This window comes from Molossus molossus, unplaced genomic scaffold, assembly GCF_014108415.1.
Source record: "Molossus molossus isolate mMolMol1 unplaced genomic scaffold, mMolMol1.p scaffold_m16_p_12, whole genome shotgun sequence".
Taxonomy (NCBI): domain Eukaryota; kingdom Metazoa; phylum Chordata; class Mammalia; order Chiroptera; family Molossidae; genus Molossus; species Molossus molossus.
This window is the reverse complement of record NW_023425347.1, coordinates 94,279,151-94,298,414: the sequence shown is the minus strand read 5'-3', so window position 1 is coordinate 94,298,414 and position 19,264 is coordinate 94,279,151. Positions and strand designations below refer to the sequence as shown.

Below are 19,264 nucleotides of genomic sequence, written 5' to 3'. Positions count from 1 at the left end.
CCAGTGATTTGGATAAAGGGAATCTGCTATGTGGTTTTTAGAACAGGGGTCTTGTCACTTCCTCTTTTTATAGAGAAGAAAATTAAGACCCAGAGAATACAAAAGTGACTAGGTTCAGAGGCAAGTAGCTCAGGAGTGGCAAGGCCAAGATAGGAATAAGCATCTATTTTGTATATCTGTCCCTGAGTGTTGATTCTAAAATGAAGGGCCTGAACCACAAGCCATCATCTGGAACTGCATGTGTGAACAAAAGAGAACAAACTAGAAAGAAAGAAAAAACCCTTGGGAAAGAAGATTCTATGGAGAGAATGTGCTGGGAAAATCAACTGTGCTCCAGGACTAGTTAACCAAGATGATAGGCTGAGCTTTAAATTTTTACCTAACATTTATAGATTTTCCCAATATTTATAGACTCTCCTAACTGAAATGGGTGTGGGCTAATATATAAAAAGTTTTGAAAATCAGACCACCACTCCAGTACTAAGTGTAAAAACTTCTACTTGAAAACTTCTATCTTGATTTAAAGTCACCAAAAAAGGCTGTGACTTACGATATTACATGTTAAACATGCCAAAATTAGCCTCAGATTGAATAAATGGCATTTTAGAAATAGTGGTTTAAACATCAGTCTTTTGAAGTACCTATCCCAAGAACTGCTTATTTGATTTGGGAATTGACCACAGGCTGAGTCAAACTAACTGATTAAGAACTAAGGTGTGCCTGGCTAGTTTGGCTCAACATTAGAGCATCGGCCTAAGGACCAAAGGGTTGCGGGTTCCATTCCCAGTCAAGGTATCTCTCACATCGTTTCTCTCTCTCTCTCTATCTCTTTCTCCTTCCCTCCCTCCTATCCTATCTAAATTCAATGGAAAAATATCCTCAGGTGAGGATTAACAACAAAAAAAGAGAAAGAACTAAGGTTTAACCTTAGTATAATACCAGAAGGGGAAGCATTCAACTTCCTAGAACCACCTGGCAAAGACTACAATGTACACAATGGTACATTCATAATCACTGGCCAGCGTTTCCAACACTTTTGTTCTGTCCCACCCTCAATTTTCTCTTTTTTTTTTAGTGATAAAGCAATCAGTAGAGAACTGCTACCAGTTCCCACATTTAGCCATTCATCAGCACACAGTAATCATATATTCCTTCCCTGTTCCAAGTTTAGATAAAGGGTCAATGTTCCCACCCGTAGGCAACCCCTCTACTTGTATAGTAGATTCTGCCCTGCTCAAGGACACTGCTCTAATAATTCTTTCTCTCAATCCAAATCATTCCCAACAGCATATAAATATTCTATAAAATCTGCCATCTTAAAAAAAAACCCAAAACCTGTCAATCCTACATCCATTTCCACTTAGCACCTCATTTCTCAGCTCTTTAACAGCAAAACTCTTTTTAAAAAGTAATGTATTATTTATACTTAAAGTCTTCAACTCCTCTCTTCCCATTCTTTTAAAACCATTTCAAATAGGCATTCGTCCTTATCACTCACTGAAAACACTATTAAATTCAAGGTCAATTCTCAGTCCTCGTATGACTTGACCTCTTGACATGGTTGATTATTTCCTCCTCTCCAGGAAACACTTTCAAGTATGGTGGCTTCCAAGATGTCACATTCTCCTGGTTTTCTCCTACCTCTCTGATGCTCTTTTTCTAGTCTTTTGCTATTTCCCACTGTCCTCCCTGACCTCCAAATGCTGAAGTCTCCTAGACTTAGTCTCCTCTTCTTCACTCACCCTCCTGATAATCTCATCTATTCTCGTGGATTTAAATCCATCTAGACACCAATGACTCCCACTTGGCTATCTAGACAAATGTCTCTAACCTGCATGTCTTCCGTGAATTCCACACAATGTGCATTCCAAAGTTAACATGTTTCAAATGGAACTTCTTGGCTCTCCTGTACTTTGACAACCTTGACCCCCATACACAGTCTTACGCATCTCAGTTAATGGCACCTCCATTCAAATGCCCAGGCTAAAAATCCTTAAAGCCATTCTTTCTTTCTTTTTTTAATTTTTTTCTTTTCTTTTAAGAGAGAGACAGGAAGGGAGAGGGAGTTAGAGAAACTTTGATGTGAGAGTGGAACATGGATTGGCTACCTCCTCAATTCCCTTACTGGGGATCAAGCCCCTATCAGTGCATGTGACTGACCAGGAATTGAACCAGCAACCTTTCAGTGCACAGGAGAACGCTCAACCAACTGAGCCACACCAGCTGGAACCTTAGAGCCATCCTTGACTCCTCTCTTTCTCTTTCACACTCCAGATCCAAACTATGGGCAAATCCCATTGGCTCTATCCAATCCATCAGTTTTTACCTTTCTGTTAACACCCTAGTCCAAGTCACCATCATTTATTATTTCTCACCTAGATTATTGCTGCCATTTTCTAACTCGTCTCATTTCCACATTTGCCCTCTTACACAGTCTTCTCAGAAACCTAAATGACCAGCCATGTCACTAAAAAAAAATGACAATATAAAAACCTTTCTGGTCTAGCCCGGCCAGTGTGTTTCAGTGGTTGAGCATTGACCCATGCACCAAGAGGTCACCAGTTCGATTCCCTGTCACGGCACATGCCCTGGTTGTGGGCCAGATCCCCAGAGGGGGTCATGCAGTAGGCGGCCAATCGATGTTCTCTCTCGTTGATGTTTCTCTCTCTCTCTCTCCCTTTGCCTTCCTCTCTCTCTCTAAAATCAATAAAGAAAGAAAAAATTAAGAAATTAAAAAAAACCTTTCTGGTCTTTACAATGGCCAGAAAGGCTTACAATGTATGTATGCAACCCTCTCCTCCAGTATTTGTCAAATCTCCTCTCCTAGTATATTCTCCTTCATTTACTCTGTTCCAGTCACTCTGGATTCCTCGTTATCCCATGAGTGTCCCAATCACGCTCCCACGTCTGGACCTTTGCACTGGTTATTCTCTCTGTTTGAAATGTTCTTTCCTTAGATATCCACATGGTTCACTTCTTGAACCCATCAAGTCTTTGTTCTAATGTCACCTTCTCTACAAGGTCTACCCTGATCACTCTAGAGATACCCCCCATTCTAGACCCCTCCTGACCATGATATAGTTTTGATTCAAAAGCATTAATCATCTTCTAATATACCACAGTATGTACTTGTCATTTTTAATATGTCTTCCTTAGTTTGAATTTAATCTCCATTAGAAGTGGGATTTTTGTCTGTTTTATTAAGTCGTGTATCCCTGGCATCTAAAACCATACCAGACACCGAGTAGGTAATCCATAAATATTTGCTACATGAACTAACAAAGGATGAGAGAAGAAGTAACTGAACAAAAGAAAAGACTATGCTGTCATTTAAGGGAAGTCAAGCCCTCTGTTTTAAACGTCAAACTCTCATAACAACTAATGACTTGATGACACTACTTAACTGAAATATTTAAAAATGAAATTTCTTCCAAATATTTATTCTCCATTTCAGCAAACAGCACCACTACCTACGCAGCTGCGTAAACCTGAAATGTAAGTCAGCCTGCTTGATCATCTCACCCCCCACCCACATCCAATCCATCCAGAAGTCCCATCAGTTTTAACATAAAAATTCAGCTCAAGCCCGGATTGAGTGTCATGCCATGGACTGAGAGGTCCCAGTTCAATTCCTGGTCAGGGCACGTACCCGGGTTGTGAACTCAATCCCCAGTAGGAGGAACGCAGAAGGCAGCTGATCAATGTTTCTTTCTCAAATCAATGGTTCTATCTCTCTCTCCCTTCTTCTCTCTCTAAAATAAAATTTAAAAAATTACAAAAAAAATTCAGCTCGAATTCATCCACTTCTCTCTGTCTCCTCTGATAGGACTCTAGTTCAAGCCATCAGTCTCTCATCTGTACTATTTTGATAACCTCCAATCTGTTCTCTTTGATTTTCTTGCCTTCTTCAAACTACTTCCTACATAGCAGCAAAAGTGTTCTTTAAAATGTAAATTGGTAATGTGACCCCTCCAAATTTGTTCTTCTCAAAAAATTAAAAATTGAACTTCCTTTTGACCCAGTGATCCCACTTCTAGGAATATACCCTAAGAAGCCTGAAACACCAATCAGAAAGAATATATGTACCCCCATGTTTGTAGCAGCACTATTTACAATAGCTAAGATCTGGAAACAGACCAAGTGTCCATCAGTAGACAAATGGATAAAAAAGCTGTGGTACATATACACAATGGAGTACTATGCAGCTGTAAGAAAAAAAGATCTCTTATCCTTTGAGACGACATGGAGGGACCTGGAAAGTATTATCCTAAGTGAAACAAGCCAAACAGAGAAAGACAAGCATCATATGATCTCACTTATTTGTGAACTATAATGACCATAACAGTCTGAGGAATAGGGTAGTCTAGAGATGTGGAAGTGGGGTACAGACTGACAATCGCCAGAAGAGGGGGTGGTGGGGGAAGAGATAAACCACAGAACTTATATGCATGTGTGCATGAACAATAGACATGGACAACAAAGCTGGGGACAGGGCGGGGGGAATCAGTGGGGGAAAAGGGAGAAACATCTGTAACAAAAATAAATTAATTAATTTAAAAAAAAAAAAAAGTAAATTGGGCCCGGCCGGTGTGGCTCAATGGTTGAGTATCGACCCATGAACCAAGAGGCTGCCAGTTCAGTTCCCAGTCAGGGCACATGCCTAGGTTGTGGGCCAGATCCCCAGTGAGGGGCATGTAGGAGGCGGCCAATCGATGTTCTCTCTCATCAATGTTTCTATATCTCTCTTCCTTTCTCTCTAAAATCGATTAAGGGGAAAAAAAATTTTTTTAAGTGAATTGGGTCATAATGCTCCTCGGCTTAAAATTTCAAGTTTTCACAGAACTCGGTTGGTGAGTGAGTTGGCTCCTGTCTACATCGCAACTCCTATGCCACGCTACTCCTTGCTCATTATACTATGCCACATCCACAAAAGCCTGCTTTCAGGTCCTCCAACATATCCTATTCTTAGTTGTCCCAGGGTCTCTACACATGCTGTTCTCACTTCCCTCCATTCTTCATCCTTCAGATCTCAGTAAAAAAATGTTGCCTCCTGTTTATAGAGTATTTTTTTTTACCTTCACCCGAGGACATTTTTCCATTTTTTGTTCAGGTAGAGTGGGAGGGAGAGAGGAACAGAGAGAGAGAGAAACATCAACGTGAAAGGGACACACTGAGTGGCTGCCACCCGCACGACCAACAAGGGCTGGGGACAAACTGCAACCGAGGTATGCGCCCTTAGCGGAAACTGAACCTGGGTCTCTCTGGACCGCAGGCCGACACACTAAACGCTGAGCCAAACTGGCCAGGGCTATAGAGTATTTTTTTTACTAATTTAAAGAAAAATTTTTTTCCCTTTACTGATTTTTGAGAGAGAGGAAGTGAGAGGAAGAGAGAGACAGAAACATCGATGAGAGAGAACATTGACTGGCCGCTTCCTGCATGTCGGGTCCACAACCCTGGCATGTGTCCTGACCGGGAATCAAACCAGTGACCTGCTGGTGCATGGGGTCGATGGTCAACCGCTGAGCCACACTGGCCGTACTGTTTTTACTAATTTTTTAGAGAGAGAGAAAAAGAGAAGCATTGATGTGAGAGAAACACATAGATTGGCCGCCTCCTGCATGACCCCCACTAGGGATAGAGCCTGCAACCTGGGCACGTGCCCTGATCAGGAAATCAAACTGGGACCTCTCAGTCCATGGGACGATGCTCAATCACTGAGCTACATTAGTCGGGCTGTTGCCTCCTGTTTAAAGTAGCTCTCCCTGTCTTACTCTGTATCTCATTCCTTGTTTGTTTCCTTCATAATTTCTAAATTTGCTTACTTGCTTTTTGTTTCTTCCCCACTACAATAAAAGCTCCATGAGGGTAGGGACCACAGTAGCAAATGTAAAATGGAAGAGGAGACGCCTTTCTGGAGATGTCTGAGAAGTACTAGCTGTATGTAGGTCTCTCTCAGCTCTCAGAGTTCTCATTCCAACTCATCACGCTCCATATGGAGCACCTTTTTGATTTCAAAAGTAACCAAAGACAAGGTTTCATTGGAAAATTGCATTAATTCCAACTGCTATAAACCAAACTGTACCTCCCCAAAATCCTTATGTGGAAGCCCTAACTCCAGTCTGATGGCATCTGGAGATGGGACCTTTGGGAGATAATTAGGGTTAGATGAACTCACGAGGGCAGGGACCTTATGATGGGATTAGTGATCTTACTAAAAAAAAGAATACCAGAACTCTCTCTCTCTCTGCCATGTGAGGAAAAGCTAAGAAGAGAGCCCTCACCAGCACCCAGATCTCAAGATGTCTATTTTCCAGAATTGAGAAATACATTTCTGTTGTTCCAACCAATCAGTCTATGGTATTTTGTTATGGCAGCCTGAGTAAGTAAGACACCAACCAAAATGAGAATATTCCACTTGCAATATAACCAAATAAACATGTAAAAAGATACCTGGTGCAGTAGCAATGTCTATCAAGACTCCCAATCCAAACCGTTTCACTGTTTGTTTGATGCATTTCCCCAAACAGCCACACTTTTGAAGACTAAACACTGTTAAAGCTATTGGTTTAAATACTGATCACTTGCAAAAACTCAAATGTTAGAAGACCTGACAGCTGGCACCAAAGGGTGGTGGTAGCACCCTCCCTCAGCCATCCTCCCACCTAACTGCTCCATGCACTAAAATGGGTGACTCAGGCACACCAAGACATATCAACAACTGTGTTTTGTTCACTGATGTTTCAGTTAGGAAGTAATTTGGGTTGGGACTCATGACAGCATATAGAGACATTTCCTTGGGCAATCTTCCCATGGGATTTCTGCCTAAATGAGAATCTCAGGAGCTCTTTATTAAACTATTGTTTGCATTTTTTTTTAAAGTACACATTTAAAAAAGCTGAGTTTTTCCCTCTTTAAAACTAGGCTCTAATTGTAGATTAGAATGATACAGCAACTAGATTCTTTGAGATTCTTTGATAGAAAATTAATTTAAACATGCAGAAGTTTACATGCTTTATAAAAAGAAACAGTTTGGCTCGGTGGTTGGAGCGTCGGCCTGCAGACCAGAGAGTCCTGGGTTTGGTTCCTGCTAGGGGCACATACCACCCCCACAAAAGAAACAGCTTAACACTATTTTTTTTTTTTTTTTAATTCACATTATTTCTCTGATACTTTCTACCTTGGAAATTTCAAAACAAAGTCTTAAAAACAGTGGTTTTAAAAAAACACCCATTTCCATCTTACAGGGAGAAGTAAGGAAAAATAAGCAAAGCAAAGTAGTTGGCAATAAGTCATGAAGGTCCCAAAGTCAGAGCTCCACTTCACAAGAAAGGGCAACATCCATGCCAAATTTCAGAAGTATAAAGTTTGGTTATAAAATGGAGAAAGGCAGCCCTCAGTAGTTAGAGCATCAGCCATGGACCAGGGAGTCCCAGGTTCGATTCCGCTAAGGGCAAGTACCCCAGTTGCAGTTCGTCCCCAGCCCTGCTTGGGGTCGTGTGGGTGGCAACCAATCGATGTGTCTCTCTCACATCGATGTTTCTCTCTCTCTCCTCCTTCCTCTCTCCCTCCTGCTCTATCTGAAGATAAATAGATAAATGCACAAATATCCTAGGATGAAAATAAAAAAATAAAATAAAATGGAGAAAGGTAGTATGAGTATTTTGCAATTAAAACAATCAATGCTGCTCTGGGGCCTGGACACAAAGTACAGTGGCAATAAATAGGATGCATAAGCTGAACAGACTCTACATTTTAGAATCTGTGATTCCAAATATTAATCAATATTGCTAAGTGCAATACAGGACAAAGGACTAGAAAGGAAACTTTCCAAAGTACAAAATTCTGAGGGCCCTAAAATAGTACTAACCCTTAAATTTATTTACTTATTTGTTTGTTTATTTATTTTTTAATCCTCACCTGAGGACATTTGTTTTTTGTTCAGATAGAGTGGGAGGGAGAGAGAGAGGAAGAGAGAGAGAGAGAGACACATCTACATGAAAGGGATACATCGAGTGGCTGCCATCCGCACAACCCAACCAGAGCTGGGGACAAACCGCAACCGAGGTACATGCCCTTAGCGGGAACCAAACACGGGTCTCTCTGGACCGCAGGTCAATGCTCTAATCGCAACCCTTAAATTTTTTAAAAGATTAACACTTGTTTATCTTTCTAATGCTTTTGTTTTTTGTTTTTCTTTTCTTTTATTGATATTAGAGAGAGAGGAAGGGAGAAGGAGAGATAGAAATATCAATGAGTGAGAACATTGAATGGCTGCCTCCTGCATGCCCCTCCCTGGGGATCAGGCCCACAACCTGAGCATGTGCCCTGACTGGGAATCAAATTGGCAACCTCTTGGTGCATGGGTTGACGGTCAACCACTGAGCCACACTGGCTGGGCTCTACTTTTAAGACCTTCGTCTGTACAAAACCAAGTCCCACCTATGAGAATTCAATGTCACTGTGCTCCTCCTTCCCCTATTTGCCTACTGCAGGGGGAAGGAACAGGAGCGCACAGCTTGGGGAAGCAAAACGTAGCTTCTTTTCATAAAAAGGTTTTAAGCCCCTGGCCCAGACATTCATAACAGTCATTATACAACTAGAGGAAAAGATAAACTAGCCTTCCCAACCCATTTAAAAACAGAATCTTCTAGTTCTCCACTGTATGTCTCCCAGAGATCCAGTAACTTGTTCGTAGTGACCTGGAGAATTGGTAATTACGCTAGGAAATAAAACTCACGTCTCCTTCTCTTAGTCCAGTGCCCTTTCTAATACACCAGGTTGCCTCCCATTTAGTAATCAAAGTAGTAAATCAAGACCAGAATAAGTAGGGAATCTGCATAAGAAGAACCCGAGTCACCTTAGTCCTGGAGTGTATTCCAACCTTGAAAAGTCAAATGAAGATTTGGGAAAAGTCTGCCAACAAATCTAGCAGAATATTTCATACTCAGTGGACTCTAGTTCTCCATCATATCAGCCCCTCAAATCTTATAACTGTCCCACCTCATGAGTGCAAAAACAATTAACTTTTTCCCCAAGAAAGTTTAGATTTAAAAAAGGAGAAAATCGTCTTGTTTCTTTCTGCCAGAATTTTGGCACAGTGGGACTGTGCAGGAATGCATCTACTGTGGAATCTTCCCACACTCCTGAGCTGTTAAGAGTAACCAGCAGAGGCATGTTCCATACACTCCCCAAATATCTGAGCTGGCAACAAGAAGATATTCAGAGATCTTAGCCCTGGGACAATAGCTTCTGTCAGTCAACTACAGTTCTCATGACTCTGTGTTTCTGCTCTTACTTCAACTTCATACCAAAGAGCATATTACACCTATACCAGCACTTGAGAAAACCACGCAAAGGAATTCACACAGTAGTATAAAGAAATTTTGGTAAGGCACCAATACTAATGATAAAATATAATTTTTTTAAAAATTCAAAGACCTTAACACAAGCACATTACTCTTAGTATTTACACAGCATATTTGACAAAGAACCTGGGGCCTCAATAGCCTGTCCTTGAGACCAACACACCAAAAAGGATTATGTAGTTTCCATGCAAAGAGAGCCGGTAAGAAGGCAAAGATTAGCATTTTATCTCTTACCTGAAGCCAAAGGTCGGATCCATTCTTTGCTATTCAGGTCAAGTCTCCAGAGGTCATTGAAGGCAGCATTGCAGCTGCTTTGGGTACAGCCTCCAAACACATACATAGACTGATTAGCATCATAATAACATGCACCTAGAAAGAAAACAATAAGTAAATAACTGATGTTTAATTCCGAGATCCCTCTAACACCTTAACTATAGCACATATCTTTCAAAGATCAATTATTTCACACATTTTGCAACTCTTTTAACCAGGTACCAATTTTCTACAACCAGCCTACTGTCTTCAGGTTGGTCAGTATCATGCTAATCTTTAAAATAAGGCCCAGAGGAAAAAAAGGAAAATGTTATTTCTGGGCACACTAAGCAAAGTGGTAATGATGTCATTAAAAAAAAAATAGTATAATTCCAGCAAGAGCACACAAGAAATCAGATGAAGGGTGAAATTTCAGCACAGCTACATAATTAATCTAAATCTGCATCATCCACTAGGGTTAGGGAAAGATAGTCAGTGCTAATAGATATACTATTCTCCCATTTCTCTCCTCCAGTCTTCCTCTTGTTTTCAAATGAAACCTAAAGCACAAACCAATAAACAAGGCTTTATATGAAGGAGAATGATGGAAAATTTTTATCAGTGCCATGACATAATCACACATGAAAACCAATGTAGCACAGGGATCTCAGAAGTAGTATAGTCCCAAAACAACTAAGAACACAAAGCATGAAAGTCATTAAGCTTCTACGTGTAACCAGAAGCCACCAAGGCAAGCTAGTTGGTGCCAAACAGAAAATCAATGCAGTAACATTGAAAAAGCAACAAGGTCTCTGTGAAGAACCTTTTTAATGAGTTGATCTATATACAGCTCATCAATGGGCATCATTCTAAAAAAGAGAGGCAATGATTATGAGGGGTGCTATTCCTTTAAAACTAGGAAGATCAGAGCCAGAGTCTAGATGAGAGGCTTGAGAACTAAGCTCTGCCACCTTGATTCTCATTGAAAGCTCATTTAGTCTCTCCTTTGGAAAAGATGACCACACTCCTTACACTCCTGCATTTAGCATCCTGGACCTTAGGAAGAAGGCCGAGCAAAACTCCCCTTTCTATTCATTTCGTGCATACCAGTGGGAAAAAGACCTCTCAAAGTTTGTGTGAAACGAGGCTCGAACAGTTGAGAGTCATATAAAAGGAAGGAGAAAGGAAAAATAAATTCAGAAATTCAACCCATTAGTGCAGGGTTTTAGTGATCATTTAGCATATTATTTGTAGGTCTAGTTCAACTTAGCATACCACTGTTTTTAAGATCTCTTCTGAACTCTGGCACCACTTATTCAAGTTCAGAAAAAGGGAAATGCTACTGCTATAATTACCTCTGTGATATGTACTAGCTCTGGGAATAACCCTCCTGGTTTTTTTTTCTTAACTGAGACTACCCAATAGGCACTTTAAAGAATCTCTACACTAGGAAGGTCAAGTCAAAAAACTGGATGAGTTAAGAGCCAATAAAAGCAGTATGTTTGGTTACTTATGCCCAGTTATCTCAATCAGTGGAAGAAGTACACCCAAATCATCAGACCTCTGACACTGCAATAATGGAGCTGCACACTATTCAAATTAACGAAGAAATTAAAGAGACTAGAGATGTGAAGAAATGAAATACCATCCAATCATCAAAAAGCTCACACCTGCAAAATAGTTAATATATTCCCAGAACTCAGACACACTACAGTGGTATATGAAGATTTAAATGATCTTACATCTTCCACTGACTGCCTCTGTCTTTGAAAATAACTTCTAATCTATATCTAAATCAGTTTTTAAATCTACATCCCAACAACCAAGTGTATTAAGAAGTAAAATCCTATGAAATTATACTGTTCATATTTGTTAAAAACATGATTTGTTAAAAGCTACAAATAATGAAGGATCAAATTAGATGACATTAGACAAAAAGAACAATTACTGAAGCCACATTTTCTATTTTATTTTATTTTCGTTTAATTATGAAGTCATATTTTCATTGCCACTAAAGGAGCTAAGCTTCAGATATTTTGGTCTTCTCATACCTTTCTTGAACTAACTATCCCAAACAATGGGAAAATTTTGAACTGAACCAACTTGTGGCAGGAGAACATTCTTTTCCTCTTGCTAATCCATACCTCCAGAACAGAAATTAGCAATGTCATGTGGTTTCTGAAATCTTAATTTGTGTCCATTATAACAATGTTTAATAAAACAAATTCGTGCCCAGCCAGTGTGGCTCAGTGGTTGAGCGCTGACCCATGCACCAAGAGGTTGCAGGTTCGATTCGTGGTCAGGGCACATGCCCAGGTTGTGGGCCCAATTCCCAGTGGGGGGCATGCAGTAGGCGGCCAATCAATGTTCTCTCTCATCAATGTTTCTATCTCTCTCTCCCTCTCCCTTCCTCTCTCGCTAAGATCAGTAAAGAAAAAAATTTTTTTAAATAAATTAATAAAACAAATCGTGATTTCATAACTAAGAGTCAGGGCTCAATCATGTCTCACCAATCTTCAAAATCAACTCTTAGCAGCTGCTTCCTTCATGTAGCAAAAGAGCACAGTGCCTTTATTTATCAAAGAGGTAGCAAACATTCTTCTTCTCTATTTGGACTGAAAACCCAGCCAGCAGTTGGGCCCCATGAGGTTCTTAACCACATGTATTTTAATCCTATACTAAAATAAGGCAATCGGCATTTTCCTGCTTCTCTTTGAGCAAACAAAGGTTTCTGGAAGAGGAAGGCACAGCCCAAACTACACAAAGATAATAGGACTGAAACGACAAGTTTCACACACTGTATTTTCAATGTCCAGCAGTCAATTATCAACGACGCTTGGAGAGGAAGGGAGTCAATTTAAGCAGCTAAGTTTAGAAGTCAGATATAATGGAATGAGAAAATGGCCATCAATAATACACTCAAATATTTTAGGCATCCAGTGAACTTTGTTTATTGTCTATTTTTATTTAAGACACCTACATGTTGGTCTGGGGGGGGGGGGGCTGACAAGTTCAATGGGCCTTTTAGAAAAAATTTAGAATTTAAGCAAATACCAGTGCTCAAGTAGTCATTTCCTTTTTACGAAAGTTCTCCACCCAAAGAGAATTATTTTCCTTTCAGCACATCTAGACCATTGGAATGTGCCATACAAAAGTTACAGTTCATAGTACAGTATGAATACTCTACTAAGAAATAACATTAAAAATGTTTATTCCAGTTGCTAAGCCTCTTCAATCTTCAAAAATGAGTTTGGTTGCTCCATGAACAATTACTGCAAGACACATCCCTCAAGTTAATACCTAGTAATCCCTATTTGAAGGCAAGTTGAACATTCACAGTTACATACACAGCAAGCAAATGATTCTTCAGCATTTCAAATACTTCCCTCCTATACTACAATCCTCTGAAGTATAAGGTCTTCCAGTTGTTTTATATTTTCCATGGTGCCTGGTAGTCACTCAATAAATACCTAACTTTTGCCTTTTCAGATGTGAAGTTCTCTTTTTGTTTCCCCACCTGTCTCCAGGGAAAGGTCCTGAGGCATTTATCCCATACTTAAAGAGACTATGCTGTCATGGGTCTCACATCTACAAGCTGGGACATATTTGCTAAGGCCTGTAATTACATAACTATGGAACAAGCAAGGCTGGTTACCCAGTCTGGGCCTGCTGGCCACTGCAGGAACACGATTAGCATGTGTCTGAAATGACCTAACCATATTTAGAACCTAAATACTAAAACTTTTTTCAAGACATGATGCTGGGGACTCAATAGACCACTATATCAATCTGAAAAGGACATCCTACAATCTGAAAAGGACGTCCTACGTTAATCAAGGCTCGCATGATTAGTCATTCACACACCAAAAAAACAAAGCAGGCTTTATTTTACTTCCCTTGCCTTTTTTTATCCAGACTTTTTTTTTTTAAACTTAGTAAAAAAGCTGTACTCCTTATATCTTTGTTACCTTTAATTCCACAGAATTTAATAAATTATCAACTATGAACATGAATCAGGTGTTGTGAAAAGTGCACAGCCGTCTCAAGACACTGTCTGTCCTCAAGTAGATACCGATCTTGTGGAGGAGCATCATCATTATCCTATCATTTTGCAGTTTAAAACATTTTTAAACAAGTGTTTCTTCAATTAAATTTCCTAGCAAGCCTGTGGCATAAGAATTTGTCATACACATTTTACAGATGAAGAAATTGTGAGTCAGAGGAGCCAAGAAACTTGCTTCCCAAGTCTAAAGTTCTTTTGCATACAGCCTCTCATATATATGCAATTATGGTAAGAGACAGACAGTTATAAACAATAAGAGAAAGGTATGAAGAGTGTATTAGAGAAGTACAAGCAGAAGGAAAAAGAGTTTAATCTCCATGGTGGGAAATTCGAGAGCAGTTTTTGAAGAAGGTGGCTTTTGGCTTTATTTTTGAGATGGTTTTGAGAGGATAGGACATTTTTTGGTCTGTCAATGAGGGGCAAACAAATCTAGGAACAGAAAAAGAACAGGAGGGAAAGGGAGAATGAAATCAGGACACCCAAGAAAAGCCATGAAGTAGGGGGGTTTAAGACATAACAATGAGTCTTGCATGGATGGTCTACCTGTGTAAGGATAGAGCAGCAGTGAGTTAGGCTGAAAAGGTAAGCTGGGCCTTGAAAGCCAGGTGGAATGGAAACTTCTATGTATAGTATAGAGAGAGGTTGAGGCTTTTTGGAAGAAGAATGACAAGGCTGGTTTTAAGTTTCAGATTTGCAGTGTTTCCCAACAGGAGCGCCTGTCATTTCGGACAGGCCAATTCTTTGTGTGTAGGATCATCCCAGTCTTTGCAGGACATTTAGCATCCCTGGTCCTTGTCTACTAAACGCCTGTAAGTGCTTTCCAGTCAAGACAATAAACAATGACTTTACACATTTTCAAATGCTCTAGGAGGTGGCAATGTCCCCAGTTTTAGAGACGATTGCCAACAGTACCTAGTCCAGGTTCAAATGAAGAGAGAGGAAGGGCAAGAAGACTATTTAGATAAGACTTAGGAAAGATGGAGTGATTAGATCATACATGTGAGTAATGGGGAAACAGAAAATATATGAGAGATTGCTCAGACAGTACAAAATCAACAGGGTTTGACTTTTGTTGTTGGGGGAAAGAGAGGAATTGAGGATGAATCCAAGATTTCAAACTTGTATAACTGAAAGTATGATAATGCCATTAACTAAATTAGGGAGAAAAGAAAATTTGGGAGGTACTACTGAATTCTGCTTTTAGCCGACTAAATATGAAGCACCTGTGCATCTCTGTGGCACTGGAAGCCAAGACTTGGAAATGCAGATCTCAAACTCAACATGAGCTGAGCATGAGATGTCGAGTTGGGCTCAGGGGATAAATATAGGGTTGAAAGAAGTAGAAATTAAGAAAAAAAATGAAAGAAATTTCTTGTTTTCAACCTCTTTTGAAAACTACTATTTCTCTGTAATAGTCGCCTTCAGTTTCCAGTTAAACAACACGTAAAAACAGATAGAAACATGAGAGACAATAAGACACAGAGGCATCTCTTTAAAAAAAATCTATGGCACCTTTTCTCAGATTTCAAGTAAAGGTATGAAAAAAATTTTTGAAGTAAAAACAAGTATGAAAACCCACCAATCTCTGAACTTCTGGGAGCTTACTCATTATACTATTCCTTTCCATCTCCCCTTTAAACAACTGCCTGTATTTTGTGACACTTTTTCAAAAACTAGTTAACTGGAAAAAGTTTTTTCTCTTTCTCATCAGAAAGCTAAAAACTGTTGCTATGATAATTATTCATCTCCAAATTATTTCCTACTCTGGTTTTTATTTTACCCAGATTCATTCTATTTCTCCCACAGTTCTAAAACTTTAAAAATAAAATCTAAAAAGTCATCTTCAGACTTTAGAAACCTTGTCTCTACTTCTTATGCCAATGATCTGTAGATAACTGAAGTTATCCCTCCCTCAACAATAAATACTGGACCTAACATGGATCCTCCTGTAATTTCATTCAATATTCTCAGCAAGGATTCATTTTACAGTCTATTGCAGTGATTGTCAAAGTATGGCCTGTGGATTCCTGAAAACATTTAAGACCCTTTCAAAACTATTTTAATAATATTAATACTAATAAGTCCGAGGAGGAGGAAGAGGAGGAGGAGGAGGAGGAGGAGGGGAGGAAGTAGAAGTAGTTCATTGCCTTTCTCAGTGTGCTGACAGAAGCAATGGTGGATAAAAGTGCTGCAGTCTGTGCATGACCAAGGCAAGACACTCAACGATTCCAGGGATCACTGTGTTCTTCACTGCCACACACTGACAGTCTAAAACAAACACAGCCAGTTCTGACTTCACAGATCCCCAAAAGTGTCTCTCACACTCCTTCCCAGAGTTCCAGGAATCACACTTTGAGATCCATTGCTCTGGGGAGTTTATAACAGCACAAGGGAAAATAACTCCTTGAGAGAACTAAAAACACAGCAATATTTTGGCCTGTTCCTTTTATCCATTTAGATCCAATTCAAACATAATAATGAGTTATAGTAATTATGTACTGAACTATCTTCTGCATACAGAGTTATAACACATGATCTGGGGTAGCCTCCAATGATCCTCACTTCCTGGTATTTACACTTGTTCAATCTCTATGTGACCAATAGAATACAGCAGAAAAGATAGTATTCATCTCAGAGATTGGGTTGTAAAAAACACCATGGCTTCTGTCTCAGTGTCTGTCTCTGTCTCTCAGATCATTTATTCTGTGGAAAGCCAGCTGCCAAGTCATGATCAGCTCTATGAAGCCCATGTTAGTAAGGAACTCCTCCAGTTAAGTTACTTAAGTGAGCGTGGAAACAGATCCTCTAGGCCCCTGTCAAGCCTTCAGGTGACTATTGCTCCTGGCTGTCAGACTGACTGCAACCTCATAAGAGACCCTGAGCCAGAACCTCCTACCTAAGCCACATCCAATTTTCTGACCCTCAGGAACTCTGTGAGTTAATAAATGTTGTTTTAAACTGCTAAGTTTTGGGGTATTTTTTACACAACATGTATAATCAATACACTCTCCTTCCCCTTAAGAGTTTAAAATATAGTTTAAAAAAAAAAAAAGACAAACATATAAGCTAACAATGAAAGACATTGTGAGTTAAGTGCCAAATTAGAATTCCAGGCAACATAAGCTCAGAACAGAAAATATTTTCTATGGGTTAGGGAGTTGAGAAAAGGTCTTATGAAGGAGCTGAAACTTCAACCGAGTCTTCAAGGAGAGAAGATTCTGTTACGTGGATGGGAATATTCCAGGGAGGAAGAAACAAGTATGGCAAAGTGATAGTTTGAAAGACGAGAGCTCTTGGGAAACACTGGGAAATAAAGTAGTAAAATTAGACACAGGTCAAATTAAAAAGGACTTTGAATATAAGACTAAGTTTAACCTTTATCTTATAGGCAACAGATGGGCGATAAAGGTTTTTGAACAGGGAAATAATATAATTAAAGTATTAATTATAACAACTTTCTAAAAGGCACATCTCTCCCCTCAGTGAGCTCTCTTTTTGCAGAACCATTAATAAACACACCTTTACTGGCCTAAGGTATACCACATCTCAACTCCACTGATGGAGGAATATGAATTGCAATAGAATAAAATGTGTCTAAAAAAAAATCAATTAAAATGGGGACTGAGTTAATTCTAGAATCATTTTATAAGTCTAAATTACATCTATTTTCCAGGACATTTTATTTAGAATTTTACTATTTAAATTTGTATTGTATAATCAATAACTTTCACATTAAAAAAATTTTGTGTGATTCCAGTCAAATTCAGTGTTTGCTAAACATATACTATGTTAAAATAAAGAGTTATTGTAAAACTTAGTGCTAAACTCTGGCTACCCCCTGAGCAAAATCTCAGAAATATTCTCATGTATATCATTCCTTTGTTTTCCTCTTACACGATGTCAGATGTTTAAAGTTTAAGTATAACACCTTGACCTCTTTGGAGTAAACATACAAAAATTCAATGAAAAGCAGAATATAAAATTATACCAAAATATCTATAATGTACTTAGGGTCATGCTCTTCCCTAACTGTGATTATAAAATTAATATAAATCCTCACTTGACATTTCTTTCATTAAAAAGTCAGACAAAATATATGCCTCCAAAGTAGTTTTTAGAAACACAGGCAGGGTGGGATCTGCTTTCACAGTAAATACTTACTGTGTGAGAACCGCTGAGTGATCGGGGTTCCAGGATAAGGGTAAGTCCGACTCTCCCACTGAATGTTTCCTTCCTGAACAGCCTTTATGAAACCGTGATAACACTGGTGAGCTACACCTAAAGACAAAAATAACAAAGGCCTCAGCCTAGACACATCACTGGTAAGTCAAATGATTAAAACTGCATCTATTTTTTTCAAATGTGTTTTTATTGATTTTTTAGAGAGAAAGGAAGAGAGAGAAAGATAGAAACATCAATCGACTGCCTCCTGCATGCTCTCCACTGGGGACTGAGCCTGCAACCCAGGCATGTGCCCTGACTGGGAATCAAAACAGGACTTCTCAGTCCACAGAAAGAAACTCAATCCACTGAGCCACACCAGCCAAGCAAAACTGCATCTATTTAAATGTCTTATTACTTTATAAGACATAACTTTCCTTAAGGAATTCCAATTTCTTTGATTTTTCATTCAAAGAAGAAAACAGAACCCTGGCCAGATAGCTCAGTTGGTTAGAGCATCATCCCAATTCAACAAGGTGGCGGATTTGATCCCCGATCAGGGCACATACAAGAATCAACCAATGAGTGCATACATAAATGGAACACCAAATCAATGTTTCTTTCTCTCTTTCTCCAAAAATCAATAAATAAAAGCTTAAAAAAAAAACAGAAAAGAAAAAAATCAGACTTTCAAAACTGGAAGATCCAATCCTTTCATCTGCCAAGTTCAGGAAGGTTAAATGACTTGCTCAAGGTTACAAAATTAGCTCACACTATAACTCTGCTACTCTTTATATTATATCATGATGCAACACATCAAAATAATTGGTATTATTTACTCCAAAGCAAAAGGGCTGGTGGACAATTTAGCTTAATGATAAATAGGTGTTCAGTAAATATCAATCATTAGGCTATGGCAACTAAGCATTCTCCATCTTAAACAAGGAGATAGATAATAATTAGTTTATAATAGATTATTATTACTATTTATAACTAAGTTATTTATAATTAAGAAAATCTGTTTTAAAAAGTAAAAACTTGGGCCCCGGTCAGTGTGGATCAGTTACGTGGGCATCATCCCATGCACCACAAGGTCGCCAGTTTGATTCCTGATCAGGGTACATGCCCGGGTTTTAGACTCGATTTCCCCATAGGGGCATGCAAGAGGCAGCTAGTCAATGTTTCACTCTCACATCAGATGTTTCTCTCTCTAAAAATCTTTTTTTTTTTTTAAAGTGAAAACTTGGAGTATTGGAAATCTTGCTCCCTGGCATGTCAATTTGACTGAAATAAACTCACAAAATTTTTTTTTAAAGTGAGAACTTTCGCCTGGCCAGTATGGCTCAGTGGATTGAGCATCATCCCATGGACTGAGAGGTCCTAGTTCAATTCCCGGTCAGGGCACTTGCTCAGGGTGTGG

General features: G+C 39.2%; 1 protein-coding gene across 3 annotated transcripts in view; it reads right to left on the bottom strand.

The window, feature by feature from the left end:
- The window catches only part of FBXO42 (F-box protein 42), a 92,480-nt gene that overhangs the window by 27,871 nt on the left and 45,345 nt on the right, over window positions 1-19,264 (bottom strand). For all 3 annotated transcript variants that reach the window (XM_036255650.1, XM_036255651.1, XM_036255649.1), the window contains exons 3-4: window positions 17,845-17,961; window positions 9,603-9,737 (exon numbers count right to left, since the gene is read on the bottom strand). In XM_036255650.1, the coding sequence (XP_036111543.1) occupies window positions 9,603-9,737; window positions 17,845-17,961 (252 nt within the window). The remainder of the gene's footprint in view (window positions 1-9,602; window positions 9,738-17,844; window positions 17,962-19,264) is intronic.